A 20,772-nucleotide genomic window follows, 5' to 3' on the forward strand; every position below is an offset into this window, starting at 1 on the left:
AAGTGCTACAGAGGAACTTGAGTTTATATGGAATGAACAAAAACATGTTTTTCTCTAGACATAGAGAAGTAAACCACTTGTGCCCATTCAAGATCTCATGACACTTTCCATTAGAAAATGAATTTTGACTCCAAGCTCTGTTCAGCACATTATGTTTTTTGGCAAAGTCCTCCCTATCAGATATTCCAGGTTAAGTAATTTTCTTGAATTCCTGCATAAATTTTCCTAGTACTGCTAAGCACCAGTGAAACACCTAGTGATCTCTGTCCCACAGCTATCTATATGTCAGTGATACATGGCAAAACATAATTTCTAAAGTACTTTAGAGCTTCTCATATGAGGTTTGTATCAGTTCCAGAGTTTACTCTACATACTCTGTACCCAGCCAAAGTAACTAACTGCCAGAAGGTCAGTGGAGCAAGCGCTTGGTTTGGGCTACATGCTCCCTCCAAGAGCAAAACCATCAGGGTGTTAGGGTCAAGACTGCCATGTTTCATACTTCAGGGACATTCTCTTCCTCTACAGCCCTGACACATGGAAGAGGAAGCACAGCTGGATCCAAGATAAAGCAAGCTTGCGGTTAGGAGGTTACACTGTTGCTTGCAGTCTGCCTAGACTTCGCTTTAACCACCAAACCAACTGTGTATTTTTGGACTGGTGAGGAAATGGGACATTCATGACCTGATTCAGAAACGAAAGTTTTAGATGAATCTGTTAATGAATTACCAGAAATAGCTGAGTTTATGTTTCACTGAATTTCTATGGACAGCTTAATGAACACATATACTTGGAAAAGACTTAACCAAGATGAACATTCATACTCGCTGTGCTTTGAAGTTATATATAAAACACACGAATATGTTGCAGTAGTTGCAGTTGCTTTACATGTAATTTCCCAACGATAAAAAGTCAAGAGCAAGAAAATGTTAAGGCTACTGCCAGAACATATAATTAAATTTCCTTCCCAAAATTATAACGTCCTGTGCAGCCCAGCCAATGTGCCAGACCAAGAACACCAGCTCCAGCCACTGGAGGTAAGTCCTGTCCCTCCATTGGTATCACAGATCCTTCTCTGAGCAGTTCTGTAAAATGACACACAGTTAGACTACTGGACAGCAGTGCTGAAAAGCCTGAATGACAGAATATCCTAGAAAGAAAAAGAGGAACTTCTTCAGGCCTATTTTTAATTAATTACCAGATGGAAATGAACCTTTCTTGGAACTTCTGGAAGCTTCTTGGAGAAGTCAAGCTTTCCTCAGAACTCGCCTTGTATGCAAACCAGGATAGAAAAAAGAAGTTTTTTTCCTATTAAATAGATTGTGATAAATTCTGACACGATGGTCAGAAAAGAAAACATTACATTACCGTGATGAGTCCAACAAAAAAAGTCTAGCCAAGTGTATGTACTACACATTAAAAACCTCATATATTATGCAAACATACATAAAACAGTTCAAATTTACAAATCCTCAGCCTGTGCACAAATACATACTTTATTTATATGACTGTTATAAATCCATGTAAAGTACAGGACTTAGCCTTATAACTGCCTCTTGATCTCATATAGTTACCAGGCCTCTATTTAAACAAAATACAGTCTGTCAGAATTCTGTTTGGCCTTTTTGTATTTTGTCTCTACTAGGGGGATGTGAAAAAGAAAGGCTGAACATATTTATTCTGGTCTGGGCACTTTGCCAATACTCACAGAGATATTTTAGGTTTTCTGGCTCGCAGTGAGTTCAACCTCTTACCTGCCTCCCCATTTAGACCACTGGAAGAAACCACAGCTACAGAATTACAGTTGTAACACAATCAGAATAGCTGAGAGGGTGAATCATAGCATTAGCCATATATTACCACTATAACCGTGGTTTCACACTCCCATCTCCATTGCAGATCTCTTGTATCAGGCATTCTGCACAGTCCTGTTGAATGTGCTAAGATTTGTGGTAAGCAGTACTGAAAAAATTGTTGAGAAAGCTCTCAGCAGAACACCCTGAAGAAACTTATATGTTTGTCACATTGAACTATTGCAAAATTGAAAAAAACCCCACTGATATTTTGGTATCCATTGATGAGGTATTTACCACTACTCCATACTTCTCTCATGTATACTTTATACACTCACAAGCTTCATGTGGTTCCTTGTCCCAACCCTCTAACCTGCAGAGAGCCATAATGAAATCTTAACATTTTCACCTCATGCAGAAATAGTGCCTCCATCTCAAACCCCACTGATGACAGCAGTTTCAGTGACAACAGGGAAAATACTTCCCCTAAGGCAAGTAATACCAGAATCATACTCAGTATATTTAGTGGTGATCAGCTCATACATGGAAATCTTGGTCCAGCAGGGTCAGCCATTCCCTGATCTGCACCAAACAGGTCACTTAAGCAAAAAAAAGAAAACTATTTAAGTCCCCTAAAATTCTAACCGTGGGTGTCCCCCTTGTGGCTCCCATTAGCATTCAGGATCACAGGCTTACAAAAATAGCAACACATAATCAAGAGAAATCTGATGTGAAAACTGGAAGACTAGGAAGAAGACTGAGAAACTAAGACCTTTTGGCAACGTGCTCAAAATTAGTCTTAGTCAGCAAAGATGTTAAGGAGATCACTGTGAAATGAAGTTCCCAGCCCAGTGCCAGGAAGTCAGATTTCCACACTACAGTGATGAATATCTTCAGTGGTAATTGCTGCAAGGCCAATCCTGCCTGTCAAAATAGAAGCACCACAACGGACTGTTGTGAAGAATTTCATATGATGAACTTAATTTGCACTCTGAGCCATCATCAGCCTTCAGGGTTCTCCTCGTGATAACTTTCATATCACTGAATTTACATAATTTTAACTAAAAAGAGATAAATCTAACTCCTTGGATAAACCATCCATTTCTGCATTCTCACTTTTCTGCAATGCTATCAGCAATCATATTTCTACCAGCAAGTAGTTTTCCATCTTACTTAACTTTATTATCCTTTTCCATTTAAAACATACTCTGCAATAATCAAACTGCTTCTCAAGTTCAATCAGCCCTGGTAGGAACAAGTATCTTTCTTGGAGAAAAAGCAAGTGCATTGTCATAATCAAGTTACTAATGATAGGTCCATTATATAATCAACAAATTTGTGTTTCTGCTGGCCATTTTCTTTCCTTTTGCCTCCATAATAGTTTTTGGTTCAGTTAGACATTTTCAACTCATTTAATAAATGGATAAAGTAAGCATTTGGATTTTTACCAAATGTGTTGCATTGTGCTGATTACTAACTGCAGCTGTTGCATTTCACTGCAGAAATACTTACTTTTCAGCATGGTCATCTTTCAGGCATAGATGAACATGCAAGTGCCCTGTGTGTCACTCGTATCATTCCCAGTATTTAGGCAATACCAAATAACTAGAACCAAAACTTAACTTATAGTTTCAAGTGAACTCAGCAGTAATTTGCACATTTTCATATATTATTATATATATATAATATATACATATATATGTATTTGTATTTTATATATATATAAAGTGCCTACCACTATATTGATAAACATTCTTTGAAACCACTCTTGGCGGCAGAGGTAAGAACAGGAGCCAGTCTGTTAGTACCTCAGCACTCCTGTTTCCAACCAATTAAAAAAAAAAAATAATCCACAAGACACTGTTGCCAGGCTGCCTGGCTGGTGTTTAATATTGCTACTTCATCAGGGTTGGAGGGAGACCTATTGTGAACAGCAACAGTTTGCACTGTGACTTCTCCAACAGTGCAAGTGTTGCAGAAGGGCAGCGGGACATGAAGGCTCAGACCCATTACCAGTCGAAATGTCTCTTCCTGTTACAATTCATGGTTGCTGAAGTCCACATGCTCAATAGCCAAGAAAGCCTCTAAGCTTTACCTCTAGGTAAATAAATTTAAAAAGTAACTTTTTAAAATTATCTGGCAGGGGCAGACTAAAGCAGAGGATTCCTGTTGTGGGAGTTCTCCTGTGCAACATGTACATTCCCAATGAACAAGCCCAGGCGTATTTGTTTTTACACAGTCGTTTCCACACCAAGACACATTTCCATTCCCCCTCCCTCCTTCTGCTTTTGTATTCTGTCGTCCACATCAACAATTAGTGGAAGTGCCTGGCTGTGCCTGCTCACATTGTTCCCAGACTTTTCTCTCCCCCAGTGAGCTCTGAAGACCATGCATTATTTGACATGACATGACTTGGAGGCCTTCTACAGCAACTGCCTTCTATGCAGGGAAGCAGACAGAGACAAGGAAGAAGAAAGTTAGTCCTGGTTACGACTATCTGAGATAATAGGACTCAAATAAATATACATTAATCTCTTAGCACAATACCCCAGGTGATCAGACTTTAAATTACTTAGTCTTGTAAACAAACAAACAAAAAAAAACCCAAAACCAAACCCCACCGAAATAAAAATGGCCTAAAGGTCAAGATACAAAGTCAGCCCGTTGTTCTGTTTGCTTTGTGACATTAAAACACAGGATACGAAATCAAAACCAATCTTATTACAGCTAGAAACTAAATCCAGATGTTTTAACATCAGGCAGAAGCATATTCATAATGTGTTTTTTTTTCCTGAATTAATTGTCTACTGCATTTTCCATCACAGTTAATTTCTCTGCAACATGAGCAATTTGCCAGCTTGTACATACACACTGAATGTATTCAGCTTATAGTAAACAGCTGTACACAGGGATGTTTCCCCTCACACACACAGGCTTTGCACTTGTGTCTTTACATGTTTTTTAAATTAACCTAGTCAAGTGCACAGAACATTCAAAACCATAAAACATAATCAAAGGTACATATTGCTCTCTGCAATTGAACTCTTAGAAATATCTTCTCTGAAAATGGATGTTCCCTTAGAGTGTATACTTAATATTTCCTCTCATTTTGTTGCTAAAGTCCAGAGAAATTAGATTTTGCTGTTCCTTCATGAGAAGGTGATCCCCCGACATATGTCCCCAGATGTTCAGCCTGTGTGTTCCAACTCTCATCCATTAAACTGCCATTGATATCACTAACCTTCGCTTTTACATGCGTGCCTCTTCCTCAGTTACTTCAACCCAAGTACAGTCAAGGCTAAAAGCTTGTTTTACAGCTGATACGTATAGTGAAAATTCAAAGACTAAGTTGGTTAACCCACCTCACGACCTGAGGAGCTAGCTCCTCTGTGTCCTCCCATTTCTCTCCAGTGAGTTCAACAAGCAGCAGCTCACAAAGCAATATTGACAGTGCCTTGCAGAACTCGAAATACCTTTAAACTCAAATATCTTTGCTTCATAAACACGCTGAAAAAAAGTATATGCAGATTATGGCAGTAAAACATATTTTTCCTTTTAAAACAGTCATATTTGAAAGTAAATTTGAAATAACGATCCACAGTGAGTCTAAACACATTAAATGCCTACAGTAGTTCACAAAACTTTAAAAGTTTAGCCAAGTAAAAAATATATAAATCAAAAATCCTCTCAAATTTTAAATGATTGCAGCTTTTTCTCAAGTTACATTTAAAAGTTGAAGGGAACAGAAAAGGAATTTCCTTTTGAATTCTTTATCGTATATAATACTTAGTCACTCTCAGTCCAATGTAAGGTTGTACATAGACTTTATCATGTCTCACAACGGATTGCACTGCACAAAGTATCAGTATTAGTTTCAGTCTTTATCATCAAGAGAACAGCTGCTATTTATGTCTTCCCAAATTAGTTCCTAGTATTACTTTCAATCTCTGTTTCATCAAAAACAAGCATCTGGCTTGGGGGTTTTTGGTTGGTTGTTGGGTTTTTTTCCATTTTAGCAATCGGTGAAAGAGAATGTTATTGGGAGTGGACAAGTAGGAAAATCAGTTTCTGGTTCATAATACAGGTATAAATAGCAGAGAGGGAAGATGGCATCTTGAAAGCTTGAAAGACGTAAAGCTTGATTTTCAAATGTATTTAAGGACATCCTGATGCTAAATTAATAGGATCTTCAAATACTGCAAAGGGATCTAATGTGCCTAAATTCTTTTTAAAATCCCATCCTACTGAACTACTAGGCTTCTTAGCATCTTTTTTCCTCAAGAATTAATCTTGTGAATGGCATTTCAAGCCAACTTGAGTCATCTGTTGGTCTCTGATTTCTGGATCTCGGATTATAGACAGATGGACATCAAAAGGGAATGAGTTACCAAGGCTTACCAAGTTACCACTCATTTTATCTGACAACGAATACCATGAAAATAAAATCTGGTGGCTACCTAAGAAGGCACGGTAAGGTAGTGTATTTTATTCAGCATTACGGTGGGATGGGAGGATGCATATAGTCTGTTAATAAAGCCAACCGGTGAATAGCAGCTTGCTCTGCCTTGGTAACTATTGGTTGAGGTGCATAGGCCAGCTGATAAATACTGGGTGAAAAACATTTTTGTCTTACTAAGTAATGGAGACTAGCTTGCTATTGTACATGGGTAAGTAAGGCATTTTTCCTCTTTTATTGACTTCAGTGTTTTACAGCTGAAAATCAAAAGAGTTCATTTAACAGTGACTTTTGCATGCCAGCTGATGATGCCTCCACAGGTCTGCCACAGTGAAAGGAGCCAGAACTCTGAAGTACACAATACAGAAAAAATAATTGAAGTAATTGCAGTTTTTGCATTACTGGTATTGCTTTATAAAGAAGAATGCTGGCATGTACCCTCCTGCCTCTGCATAGCTTAGAGCATGTACAGTCATTCTCAAAAACATAAAAAATATAAGGAAAATGTATAATTAATTGTCACCCAACTAAAAGAAGTCTATTAAATTAGTATTTACCTTTAACACCAACTAGCTAAATAAAAGGGTAAAGGAACAGCTGAATAACATCTTCTACCTCCCATTCATTTCAGGCTATAAATCTTATGGTTATGAATAATGTTGGCTCAACTTCTCAGATGGCAGAAGCTCTCCATTTTCCCATAAAACTGTAGAGTTGATCTAGCATTAGCGGAAGGAGTATCCAAGAAGATAGTGTTTGAGACCATGCTAGTAGTCTCTCTCCTGCACTAGCTAGCAGCAGTACCGGGGAATGCCCAGCTCCAAAAACTGGAAAGACAAGTCAGTGGAGTGCTGGAATGGAGACAGGATGCCTGCAAACTCTTTGGAGGGTGCTGTAAGATGAACATGGCTGGTAAAGTGCTATTTCAGATGTCTGAAACTCCATCTGCTTTAGTTTATACATGACAACATGCTAAATGGCTGTAGATGCCTTGTTTCAAGAACCCTACAACTGATGTGCCATCAGCTATCCAAAACAAACAAACAAAAAGACTAACATTTCACAACGTTCAACAACCACATGAACCACATGGAGGGTGTGATAATTAGGCACGCTCACTGAAGTACCACTTTGGATGCTGGAATTTAATAGTCTCCCCTAAGTTATCTAATATACTCAGTCCTTGGTCCTCCTGATCAGTCTGCCAAAGAGTCCCTACCAGTGTTATTTTAGAACACTGCATGACTGTCCATAGACATTAGACTGGAATCCTTTCACATCACACTTACTTTCAAAAAGCAAAAGGAAAACCACTTTCCATCATTGCTGACTTAGGTTGAGCTTGCACATGGATCTTTATAGGACAAATACCACAGGAAAAAGATGGGGCTTAAGGTTAAGAAAAGTGAACTAGGTCTCAAGACTTCATGAGTCCAGTTGTCACACTCCTGCACAACATGGGGCAAGTTGCTTAAACTCCAGCCACCTACTTGAATATCAGTACTGCAGGGACAATGTCATTTCCTCTCACCTGCCTCCAGTCTATAACATCTATCAAGGCTTTAAATGCTTCAGAGAATTTGACTTACTAACATATGGATCCTTATGCATGCATAGACATCTAGTTCAACAGCATTCAGTCATGGATGGAAAGAACATCCCTTAAGATGTTTCAGTGTTTCAGTGTGGCACAGTGATACTTCAAAAGTTTATTCTTTGTGGACTTCAAGCTTCAGCCATTCAGAAATGCAAAGCTTACGTCAAGGACTCTTCTCTGCCCAACCTCAGGCAATACACCAGACAGAGATTCAGGCAGCTAGGCGATGATTTAGTGCTCTTAACCCCGAACATCCTTCCTCATGCCTCTTGGTTTAGATCACACTTCCAACACAGAAGCCATGATTAATACTCAGTAACAGCAAATCCCCCTCTAATTAATTTATACAGAAGGAATGACAACGCATGATGAAAACCACATTCCAGAAGATGCAATGCTCTACTGAGAAGCTGGTAAACTCCCATACGTATTGTGATAACACTGACTAAGCACCTTTTTTTATCTCTTCCTTACCGTCCCTTTCTTCCACAAGCCTCGTTGGCACTATTGTGCCTCCAGTTTCAACTCCTATCTCAGAGCCTGCTTTTCTCAAAGTCTCTACACTACACAATCAAATCCAGCTTCATTCCCCACATGGACTCTATGCTTCTGGGACAAGATCCAACCAACTGTAGAGTTAAATTCAATGTGCCTGTGTAGTGGCTGAACTATATTTACTCTCAAGGAGCTCTCACTTGCCCAAATGCATTCCTTCAGAGCAATGAAACTGTGCAATCTCCATCCTTGGTGATATTAAAAATCTGATAGGACACAGTTCTGAGCAACCTGCTGTAGCTGACTGCAGTGACCGGTCAGCAGAAGGATTGGACTAGACAATCTCCAGAGGTCTCTTCCAACCTCAACTATTCCACAATTCTTTAAAAACACTTCTTAGAAGGTATACCTTTTAAAGGCCACATCATCAAATGCAAGGCAACACAGGCTTAGCAAACATATTAAATGCAGAACTATGTAAAGGCATAGAACAGTCCTGAATCTGTGGAAATTTGTCAATGATTATGGCTAGGTAGCAAAAACATAAGTCATTGTGACACGCTTCAGTATTCTGTGCATAATTCTAGGTGTCTTTCCCAGTGTCCATGTAGATCCATTAAAAATAAGTGGCATGCAGGTAACAATCCATTTCTTCCACTAGGCAGGCTATAGGCAATGTTAATGGCACCTGTTTAATCCATCATATTCTTACAACTATACCTCTTCTATGGACAGCTTGCCTTCATTGAAATGTTTCTTCATGCTTGGATTCAAATGTTACCCCTAATCTGGCTCACCAAGTATTGATTTCTCTAATTCCATGGAAAATGTGTTTCCAAACTTTTCTAAAGGAATCAACAGGCATGTAACTTCCACAAACCAGATCCGAACTTCAGTCATTCATAAAAGACCACTAGTAAGTCTACAATTGAGCAGGAAAATCCTGTGATTTGTAGTGCTGCAAGACAGTACTCTGACCACTCAGACAGTTTTTCTTTCTTCAGCTTGCAGAAGGAGAGTATTTTCTTATTTTCATTGTTCCAGCAGTATTACTGACTGAAAAGGTAACCGCAAAATGCACAATGCCTGTTGTGAATAAATGATGATAAAGGCTTCATAACATGACAGATAATGCTTATGATGCACATGCTTCTTCCTAATGAAAATCCAGATCAATTAATGTGTTCTCCAGCAACTTAAAAAAGGCATATAGCTCTATCACCCTGATTGCAAAAATAGATTAAGTCTTCAGCTTATGACATAGGTTCTTGTTTTGGAGCAGAGGGTCACAGGCACCCTTTGCAATAATGACCATAAAGGTCTGAACAATCATGGTGTGTGATATAAATGACAACCATGAAACACGTACTGCAATGCATTGGCTATGCATCCTACTAAGTCATGCCTACATAATGTAATTTACTGTCATGCTAAATTATACGAAAATTTAAAGCACGCCATGTACCATTCTATGAATCCTCAATGTCAAAAACTGAACTACCATGTTATGTTTTGGTTCTCTACTGTGTAAATAATGCTTTCATGCTTTAAAGATTCCATATGTAGTTATATGCAAGCAATTTAAGAGAGACAGTATTACAGAAGCAAACACTAAACTGAAGCATTATGCTCCAGTTTCTACAACTACCTAAAGAATAAACACAAAAAGCATTCTGCTGCAGAAATTGTCATATACATCACTGTTTCAACTCACTGCTAATACTAGAAATCGTTCACTACTAGCATAGCACTGCATCACCAACCCAACAATAATACTTTATATTTATTGATGGCATCTTATATTTATGTGTATACCTAAGTTCTCCTTTCCAGGAGAAAAAACATACTCCATCCAAGATACATTCAAGCTGCTTTTTCTTTTTGTCTTTGAAGACATGCACAACTCTCCGTATTTGTTAGGCCATAACACTTTCTCCAGTGTGTCTACAGAAAATTAAGACAGCAGTCCTCTGCAACTAGATCAGGCCCTGAAAGCAGACTAATTGTCAAAGCGTGATGATCGGTTTAGGGTAACCTAGCCCACTAAGGCGCTGTTTCTATGCCAGACAGACATATTCTGTGACATCTCCTGTCTGCCACCAATGTCTTCCTTGATGCTTCATTTCTCTTGTAACCAACTCTGCTCTTTCATTAGTCCCTATGCATGCGATGCCTTTTGATATAAATTCACCTCTTCTTCAAAGGGATGAGGATTATATGTGGTACTTACTCAACATGAATGTCCATAATTTGGTCTACCAACCACCATGGTGACACAGTTTTAGCTCCTTTCTACTCCCGTTAGCCCTGCCAAACCAGCAGACAGGCACACCAACCTACTTCGATGACTGTCCATACATCATCAACAAAATGATTGTTGAATCCTGTCTTCAGAGTCAAATTCTGCTTTCAGTCACAACTGAACAGCTCCCTTGAATGCACTGTGGTGCAGGTCTGTGAACAGGCACTGTAACCTCCCAGGTGGAGACCACTACCTTCCACTTCACTCTTGATCCCTCTAGAAGCATGCAATTTTCTTCTGTTTCAGTAATTCCCCCAATATGAGCACGATGTGAGTAACCTTCCCTGAGGCCGTAAGTCTCACCATCCACATTTCTGTGAGGTTCCTTCCACATTCATGACTTATTCCTCCAAGCAAACTCACATTCCTCTGAGCCAACAGTCCTCACAGGCTCACAGGTATATACAAAGGAGGTTGGATGAGACCATTTAGGAGCAGAATCTCCTACCCAAAGAAGTGATATTTTAAAGAAGCAGTACTTTTCAATAAGCTGATGATTAGTTTGTCTCATGCTTTAAAACAAAACAAAAAAAAAAGACTAAGAACGTCCCTAATTACAGCAGCAGCTATTATGACTGTAAACATGAATCCTTTCTTTTTTTCCTTCAGATAGATTCAAAGTGCAATCTCAACACTCCTGAGCAAGTACTCCTTGCCCTTCCGGATCCTTAATATATCAGCCCTTTAGGGAGGAATCCAAATTTAAACTTCAAGGCCACAGAGGCTCAGGACAACTCAGTCTGCCCTATGATAGCAAGGAGGAGGACAGCTGCAGATTTAATTCTAGTGAAATACTTCTCTCTCCTCTGTCTCGCTCTCCCCCCACCTCCTTTTCCCAAGAAAACAAACATTTTTTTCATGCCTAGATCACACTGGAAGCTGATTCCCTCACCTTCTTTGAAAGAATCAACCAACTTATTCCTCATCTACAGCTTCCTAAAGTGATCCCTAAACTGAAGTGCTGTTCTTATCAGCCCACCCAGCAATTACTGGGAGACAAGAAGCACCCTGCAAAAACTGTGTCAGAACAAAATCATTTCACAGTGATTTCTTAGGCATGCAGCCATTAATGACTTTGCAAATGTGGAAAGCAAGATGGAGGGGCAGAGCCCAAGCCAACACTAGCTGTCAGAACATCACTGTCATCTATCAGGTTAGAAATATTTAAGCCATCTGATGTTTCAGCCTGGCATCCCAACATAACAACAGGCCTGGAAACGGCTATAAATCTGCACATTGAGGGGTCTGTTCAAAATCACAGAAGTTGACAAAGAGATGGGAGAAAGCGTGCAGAGGTGTTTGTGTGACATTGAAAATAAAGGATCATGATCTCCAAGAGCATGCTTCTAATGCATCAACTCTGCTGTCAGGGTTGAAGTACCAGAGGCAACAGCCACTTCACTGAACTGAAAGATGTTTTTATATTCATTTGCAGATGTTATTTTTGTCATCCTTGTGAAAAAATCTCTTTGTTCTTTTGAATAAAAAGTCACCTTGTGATATATTTGGGAAAAATCCAAGGAAGTGGCAAGGTTCTGCAATTTCTACCTGCTGGGACCAGCAGATGCTTGGCACTTGCCATGGTGAAGCTCTCGAGACAGGTCCTGCCCTCAGTCGTGCTAGTGTAAATACAACATAACTTTGCTGGCACTGACTGAATAATCCCAGATGAAATTCAAAGTAAGCAAGAGCAGAAACTCTCCCTTTTTTTTTTTTTTCAGCAACAGGATTACAACGGTAACAACGTTAGAATAGATCAATTTTGCAAGATGACAAAAGAACATACCAATCTCACTGCTGTGAGCTCCTGCTCAGCAGACAATTGCATCCCATCTTAGAACAGTTTTTAAAATGTTCAAAGCAATGGCCAATCATTAACTTCTAATGACTTAAAAAGGAATTTTATAACGCTAATGTCTTCATATTACGGATGTGATGCATCCAGAGAGCAAAGGTTTCTATTCAAATCTGTAGCAGCTTTCAAAGATATTTGGACCAGAAATTTCCATTTAGGCATCTCTAATTTCAAGACTTCAGAACATGCTGCTGGGAAAGATGGAGGTTGATATGACCTCTACTTTACAAAAGCTCCTGCAATTATATTATAGCCTATGTAAATTACTAGGGTTTAGTCGGTTCTGTATTTACAAAGAAAACAACAAAACAAAAACTTTTTCCAATCAGTCCAGCAATTTAGCAAATACTTCCCTGCCACACTAACAGAATAGAGTGGCCCCCGCTTTACTCTTGGCTACTGAGTGCCGAGTTGAGAGCAGCTAGGAAACCCAACTGGCAGGAACTTAGTGGTCTACCGCTATTCCCAGAAGCAAGGGCTGGGCACCACCCACTTGTGCCAAAGGAGACTGAGCACAGAAAGAAGGTGAAAATTGAGTGTTTCCAGGCTTTTTGTATCATGTCTTGTTCTTGCTTGAGAAAGATGTACCTGAGAAATACCCTGGAGTGTTGCAAGACACAAAACCAGCTTTCTTCAATTGATCCATTTTTTCCCACTGTCATGGGTAAACCAAAAAAAGAAAAAAATCTATGGGAGAAGGAATAAAAGCATACAACTTTCTTTTCAGGCACACCTCTTATTCTGCAATCCTCTAACCTAACTGTAGCATATTTTGGATTATTATCCTTTCTTTTTTTTTTTTTTTCCCCACAATATTTGTCATTGCTTTTTCAGTTAGAATTTCTACATGACTAATAAATACATTTTAGGACAGCCTGCATCGCAACAGTACCTTTTTGTCCCACTGCTTTCTCTTTCAGAATTGACTCCTCTCTCCCTTCCTACTCAGACCTTTTTAGTCCTTCTCTTGTTCCTAATTTGAAGATCTCAATGAGCAAGAATTACATGTCTCAGCAATAAACATGATCTCACAGCAACACAAAGAAGAGGATGAACAAAATAAAAATTACTGTCTGGTGAAAGCTCCCTTGACAACTACAGCTACACTGACAGGCGCCACTGAAATAATAGGAATGATGCTTCAAAACAACAGCCAAGAAAACGTTATGAAAGAGAAAAAAAAACAGTCTAAATGGATCTTTTCAAATGCAGATTGCACTGTCAAATGAGGAGAATGAGAAAAATGTTCGTTCTTATAGCTGGTCATATTTAAACTCTGCCAGATTACAGAAAACCATCGAAAATGTCAGTACAACCTGAAAGACTCTGGGCCCAATAGTCCATGTCAGGGATGCTAGAAAGATGCAGAATGGAACAGGGGAATCATATTTTGGGGAGAGAGAGAGATGGAAGGTGTTATCTCATTACCAAATAAATCTTGAATTTCTTCCAGCTGGGTGAACAACTCATGTCAACTTCAGTGCCATATCAGGCGTTTACAGGCTTGTATCTGGATAAGGACCACTACCTAGATGACAAACTGCACAGCAAAGAAGCCAAGATATTAATGAACATGAAAAAATATGGCCCACTATTATTGATGTTCCATCCAAGACAGAACTAAGGCAACACTTAGGAAGAAAGTTTGTCTGTGGGCTTAGGGAGGCAATTAAGAAAAAGCATTAGCCTTCCTCTGTCAATAATGCTTAAGTGCAAACAAGGTACTCAGGCGTTTTTTCTACCTTAGCTTTACAACCATAAAATGAGCAAAATTGCTGCAAGTACTGGTGTGGTCAGAGTTATCTGGTGGTCAGAAGGTATTTCAAAAGCACCAGATGGATTGTGTAAAAACCTGCAGCAACTGCAGCATCTCCTAAACCAGCTACAGCTCTTCAGCAGGCAGAAAATGCAGCTTTTTGGAGCAGAGGTGGAGATCCAGCTGCACCGAAGTTCCCGGCTAGACTGAGTCAGAGGCGGGGGGGGGGGGGGGGGCGGCGAGGGGAGCGATGGAAAGAGGAAAGAAATGGCAGAGACAATGCAGCAGACAGGGTGGAAAGGAATAAGGTGTGCAGGATGAGTGGTGCTTTGGTGTGGTGTATTTTGCATCTCTATTGTGAAGTACTACTGGTAACATGGCAAAGATTATTGCCTAAAAACTCCAGTCACAAATGTGTAGGCGACACCCATGTTAGCACAAACAAGACCCATTTCTCCTAGTACTGAATGCACACAAGAGCTCCAGAAGTTTGGCTTAGGCTCTTGGGCTTGCATTCCTCTCCAGAGAAAAATGAAATCCGCAGAAGAGCCATGTATTTCTCCTCCATTTTATTCCACACACTCAAGACACCTAATAAATTTGCTATGATTTCTTATTCTTCCCTAAAACAAAAGGAAAACTTAGAACCAGAAATATCTTTTTCCTCCCTGATAGGCTGGCAGAGACATGTGTAGGACTGTTTCCCACTCTTACATAAAGAGATTAAAAAATAAAAATAAAAAACAAAACCAAACCCAGTTTTCACAGAAAACTATACAGGGACTCTTGTCATTTCTTGCCAGAAGCACCAAACCCAAAAGAGTATCAGGACTGAGAATAAAAAGCTAAATAGTTACATAGATAACAAAAACATCGTAATAGTAAACAAAAACAATAACCAAAGTTTTGAAAGGCATATAAATTCCGAAGCCAGAGCCAGCTAGCCTTTTAGTACTCACTGGCAATAAAAAGAAACTTTTGGTCTGAGGTTATTCTGTATCTACATACTGTAATTTCTTGCATCTTTCTTTACAATGTCAATACACAAAACAAAACAGTCCGTGAACAAACTGCCTAGCTCACTAGTCTGCTCCACCAAGGCAATACAACTGTCCCTGCTCTTTCAGCAGTAAACAGAGTGCTCGAGTCCAAATCTGAGAGAGCCCCGAGCTCCCCGGTGCTAGGAAATTCAGATGTGGATTAGTCTCGAGAGAGGGAAGAGTCAGATTAAACACTGATTCAGTCACAGGACACGGACAGTTCCCAGAGCCAAACCTGGGGCTGCTGAGACCAGCTTTTGGGGGTGAACAGCCCTTTTACTAAACCACGCTGCAAGTCTGTGTGTGAACTGGATGAGCCATACTGAACCAAACCCACAGCCCGGGGCAGGGGAGCAGCGGTGCAGCTGGAGTTATCCTCGCTCCTCCGTGCCACGGTCGCTGCACCCTGAGCTCCAGCACTGCACGGGGGGCAGAGACCAGGGGAAGACCCCATGCTCCAACCCACCCCACATGGAGAGGACTTGCCTGTTGCATCGGCTACACCCCCCAGCCCAGCATGCCCCAAACTTCAGACCTCAGCGGCAGAAAACACCTCTCCCAGCGCTATATGTCAGAGAAAAACATGCCCCAGTGCCCAAGCCACGCCAGCTGCCCAAGCGGAGGAAGAGGAGGGAGCCACTTACGGGGATGTGCACTCGCAACATAAGTTTCTTCTGGCTGGAGGTTTTCCTGCTGCTGCTGCTGCTGCTGCAGCTGCTGCTGCTGCTGCTGCTGCTGGAGGCATCCTTCTTCTTGTCCATGGCAGTGCTTCCCATCCCTTCACTCAGGCGTGGTGCTGGGCGATGGATCTGGAAAAGGAAGCTCCTCTTCCACGTCTCCCCACCGTCCCACCGGCCGCAGTTACTCCAGGCTCCTTATTTTCTTTTTTTCTTTTCTTTTTTTTTTTTAATAGTCTTGGGAAATGGGGGGGTGGGGGGGGTGGGGGGGGGTGGGGAGTGGAGAAGCAGAGGGAAGGGGAGGAGTTTCTCCAGCTCCAGTCTTTAATCCCAGCAGCGAGGTGTCAGGGAGGACCTTCTCAAGAGCATGAGATGCCCTTACAAACGCTGCTCGCTTTCTCACTCTTCCGCCCTTTCAAAAATATCCGGAGCATCCTGGGGAGGGGGGGTGAGAAAGTTTCCTTCCCCTCGCCCAGCCCGGCCGCACTCTCCCCGAAACTGAAAAAAAACCCCAAACAACTCCAACACGAAAAAACACCCAAACGCCACGAAATCCCGAAAAGGGGAAGGCGCTGGGGCGAGGCTGCTGGCAGGCCGGGGGTGGCGGGGGGCCGGCCCGGGCCGGCCCGGGCGGCGGGGCGAGCGCGGATGCCCCGCGGGGGGCTCGGCGGGGAGCGGTGCCCGGCGCAGCCCGCGGGGAGCCCGGCCGGGGCGGGGGGAGGTGTCGGGCGCCGCCGGGAGCCCCGGCCGCTCGCCAGGAAGTGCAAGGCGAGCACAACACAACCTTCCCCCGCGCCCCTCCGCGTGTGCGGGCCGCCATGCCGAGCCCTTCGGGGGGCGATGGGGGGGGTGCGGGGGCTGTGCCCGCATCCCCCCGGCTGCTGGAGCACGGGGGTGGGCGAAAAGGCTGGCCTTCACCTTACCAAAGGCGCACAAAAGCGGCGCGGTTCCTGTCCCTCCCGACCTCACAGGCTGACTCCTCACCTCCCTCCCCCCGGGGTTTCTCCCGGTGGTGCCCTACGGGAGGGTTATTTTCCCCGCAGGCAGCCCCTTCCCACCGCGCCGCGCTCCGGGCCACCAGCACCCCCGCGCCAGCCGGCTTTGCGCAGCCCGGCCCGGCGGCTGCAGCGGCCCCGCCGCCCGGCGGACGGCGCTGGGCACGGGCAACGGCCCCAGGGACGGCGCTGGGCACGGGCAGCGGCCCAGCGGCACGGCTAGGCTCGCTCCGCCGGGGACCGTCGGGGCTGCCCCTCCCCGGGCTGCCGGGGAACTTGTGCCAAGTCCTGGAGGGCCCCAGTCCACCCCTGAACAGTGATTTTTCTGCTCCCTCCCTCCAAAGAGCCTTCAAACGCGAATGCAATTCAGCCGGGTGAGAGAGGCGGCTCACACCCCGCGGGCAAGCGCTGTCGGCGTTACAGGGGATCAGAAAATGAAGAGCTTTCAAACCCGCGTCACCTGTGGCTGCACCGGCGGCGGGGCGCAAAGCCATGCCCATGCCACCCCTGCTGCCCGGCAGGCTTTCAGGGCTGAGAGGTTTGGACAGCAAAGGGAGAGGTGCCTTTGCTTTAAAACAGCAAGTGGTTTTCATAACAAACATACATTCTGGATCAAAATAGGAGGTTTTTGGTTTAGAAGTGACTCTTCTTCCCTTGACAATCTCTGCACCATCTTACACTGTCTGAATTTGACATTCAGACCAAGGCCATCACAGCCCCAGACTTTTGATCACATCACTTAAACACAGATTTTCACTGGGTTCAAAGCTGTGCATGTATGCACAGCTGAGCCTACACCATATTACCTCTAACAAATCTTATAGGAGTCTATAAACCAATGGTTTATAAGCATTGAGGGGAGAAGCGGAAGTGTTTTCCATTAAAATCTTATCTTCTGGAAAAAATATAGGAATGGGATGGCTCTCTCCAAGAAATACAAGAATTCAGGCCTATTTCCCTTCTTACAGAAGTCTCAGGGTTTAACAGATGCAAAGGAAGTTCAGGCATAAAGTCTGTAGCAACTTCTCTAAAACCATACAGAATCAAATACAAATACGAACCTTCTGCTTTAATGTTACATATATAACTGTCCTATACGTTCCTACAGGACATCATGGAAGGAAACAAACGCATAAACGAGACTGCAGGGGTTGACAATATTGTCACCGGATTGGAAAGGGATATTAGTGGCACATGGACAGAGGAAGCAGAATTCCCCAAACAGTAAAGAGTGCTTGGGGCAGCCAGCGATCCTCCCAAAAAAAGACACCAAAACCAAAAAAAGAGGAGTGGGTCTGTAACACCTGCTTTCCCCCTGCATTTATATACGCTCTTCTACCAATGAAGTGCTGCTGCTAAGGGGTATGGGAATGACTGGTCCCTGGAATTGAGAAATGAGAAAATTACTAATAAATGTGTCTACCAAAAAACTGTCATGACATTTTTCATTGCTAGTATAGTCTTGAAAGTTAAAAAATAAGGGAAAAACAAGGTAGAATTTCTTTAGAACTATTTTAGCACTAAGTAACATAAGCAAGCAGATCTCCTGGGTGTTCTTTATTAAATTAACAAACATTTGAGGTGGAATAAGATCTACCATATATAATCCATTCTCTTATTCATGCAGGATTGTTTCCTACAATATTATAATTAATTTTCTACATTTAGTGTTTAAAATCTAAATTCATTCCTTTTTGTCTTGTCGATTATTCATACGAATAATGGTGGATCATGTAAAATAAGTTTCAGGAATTAAGATAGAAGCAGTATGACGAAACTCCCAAACCTAAAAGACCCCCCTGAATCAGCCACCCTCCCATCACGATATTGCCTTAAGCATATTTATAACTTCAGTAATAGCACAATGTGGGGTTATTCTTAATTTTCTCCTTTGATCCTCTAAGATGCCCAATATGACCTTTGATCCTCCAGTCATATTTTTAAACTTTTCATTGCAGCTCTGAGGATTAGAGACACAATAAAAAAAAAAAAATCCACACCAAAACCAAAGCCAAAATCCTCCTACAGCTGCTAGACTTCAGGAGCTTGACTCCCCATAAAATCGAGTGGCAGTAAGACCCTTCTATATAATAATCAGCAATTATTTTAGACAGTAAGGCATCATGGTTTTACCCTTATTTTTTATTATCTTTTGGGGACAAATGCAGCCACCTTATGAACAAGCAACATGGTAAACACTTTTAATGAGAATGAAAATTATTTTTTCCACATTAAATCCTGTCAATTTGACCACTGACAACCATGCTTTCAAAGGCACTTAAGCATCTAAAGTACTCCTTTCACAGACAAATGGGTACCACAATACTTTTGAGAGTATCACCCTAAGTACTTAAAGGTTTCATGCATGGGGGGGGTGGGGGGGAAGATCTCAAACACACCAGCCACATTTTGCCTCTCCCTAATACCACCTCGACTCTCCCTATGACCAAGCCATACCTATAACTCTGCAGAAGTAGCACAGACATTTTTGACTACACCCCATAATAGGACTTGCCCTATTTATTCCTTAAATACAGGTTGAGTCAATTTTTCCATTATAAATTCCCAGAATACATTCCTAAGTTTATAAAATAGCCATAAAACTTTGCTTTGAGCCTTGGTTGTATTGATTGTAGCTGCCGTAAGTAAAATAATATGTCACCAGCTAACTTTTGTGCTTAAATTTCATATGCAATATAGATTTTTTTGAAGACTTTTCATTTAAGTGAAAAAGTGTGTCTGAAAAAAGTAGTGCACAGGGAGAATTCTATGAGTTGTTGGTAGTTTTTAAATCTTTATTAAAACCAGCCTGTTTTGCTAATGCTTTAAAGTTTGTTGTTAGTAATATTGCCAAGCACTCATGTATTTTATTCCAGAAAAAAACTATCTGTGAAAATAATTATTGTTCTGTCTCTTCAGATGACATATACTAATCTTACTGTGAGCACTGAATGTAGATTTTTCATGCAAGCAATCTATAAGTATTTTGTAGCCACAAAAACCTGCAGAAGTCCCAGTTTTGGGGATTAAATTTCCCACTAAAAATGATGCCTATATTTTACCAGGATAAATAGTGTAATTTCTCAGATCAGCTACATTATTTCTTATGTACATGTATACACATATGCTTACTTGGGACTCTCAAACCTTTTTAAAATGTTTTCAGGATTTAAAGACAAATCCTTGAAAATCAGTATGTTTTGAAATCTGGATGCCCAAGAACTTGTCTGGCTGTTACTGGTATCTGATATCCCAGCACCTAGTATGCTTCATCACAGCTATTTTTCTTTTTATTTTCTTCTTATGCTAACCTATGTCCGTGTTGGTCTCTGCAGCTCTTCTGCCTGTCCCTTTCTGCTCTGCTTCATATTCCACCTCTTGTTCTCATCCTTCCATTTTTTCTCCATCTCTCTCTGTTCCCCACTTTGCCACTCAGTTTCTTGAGCATGCATGAAGTCAATTGTTTGGTTTCTGTTTAACACATTTATTAGACTGAATTTAACCCTGCTGCATAGGGCTCCTTAACTTAATCAACAGCACTATGTAATTAACATGATGCAGTATAGGAATGCAGCAATCCCTGCACAAGTCTTTATTGCAGAGTCCAGAGAGGGCACGCACCCCTACATCTGTCTGCTGATACACTCTCACCTGCTACATGCTGACAATCGGCAAAGCGCAGGGAACAGTTTCAAGTCAAGTAGAATATAGGCAACATGAAGATCTGCAGATAAATTGCATTGTTTGCAGCAAAACTGCAAATAAAAAGAGATGGTCTTCCATGGGGAAACTTACAGAAGAAATTGCAA

The 20,772-nt window shown here is 41.6% G+C and overlaps 1 protein-coding gene across 1 annotated transcript in view; it reads right to left on the reverse strand.

Annotated features, from left to right (window-relative positions):
- The window catches only part of PRKAG2 (protein kinase AMP-activated non-catalytic subunit gamma 2), a 223,293-nt gene extending 206,739 nt beyond the window's left edge, over positions 1-16,554 (reverse strand). Inside the window, exon 1 of the mRNA XM_037386868.1 lies at positions 15,936-16,554. Coding sequence (XP_037242765.1) covers positions 15,936-16,067 — 132 coding nt within the window. The 5' untranslated portion in view covers positions 16,068-16,554. The remainder of the gene's footprint in view (positions 1-15,935) is intronic.
- Positions 16,555-20,772: the final 4,218 nt, after the last annotated feature.

Source organism: Falco rusticolus, chromosome 4 (assembly GCF_015220075.1).
Source record: "Falco rusticolus isolate bFalRus1 chromosome 4, bFalRus1.pri, whole genome shotgun sequence".
NCBI classification, from domain to species: Eukaryota; Metazoa; Chordata; class Aves; order Falconiformes; family Falconidae; genus Falco; species Falco rusticolus.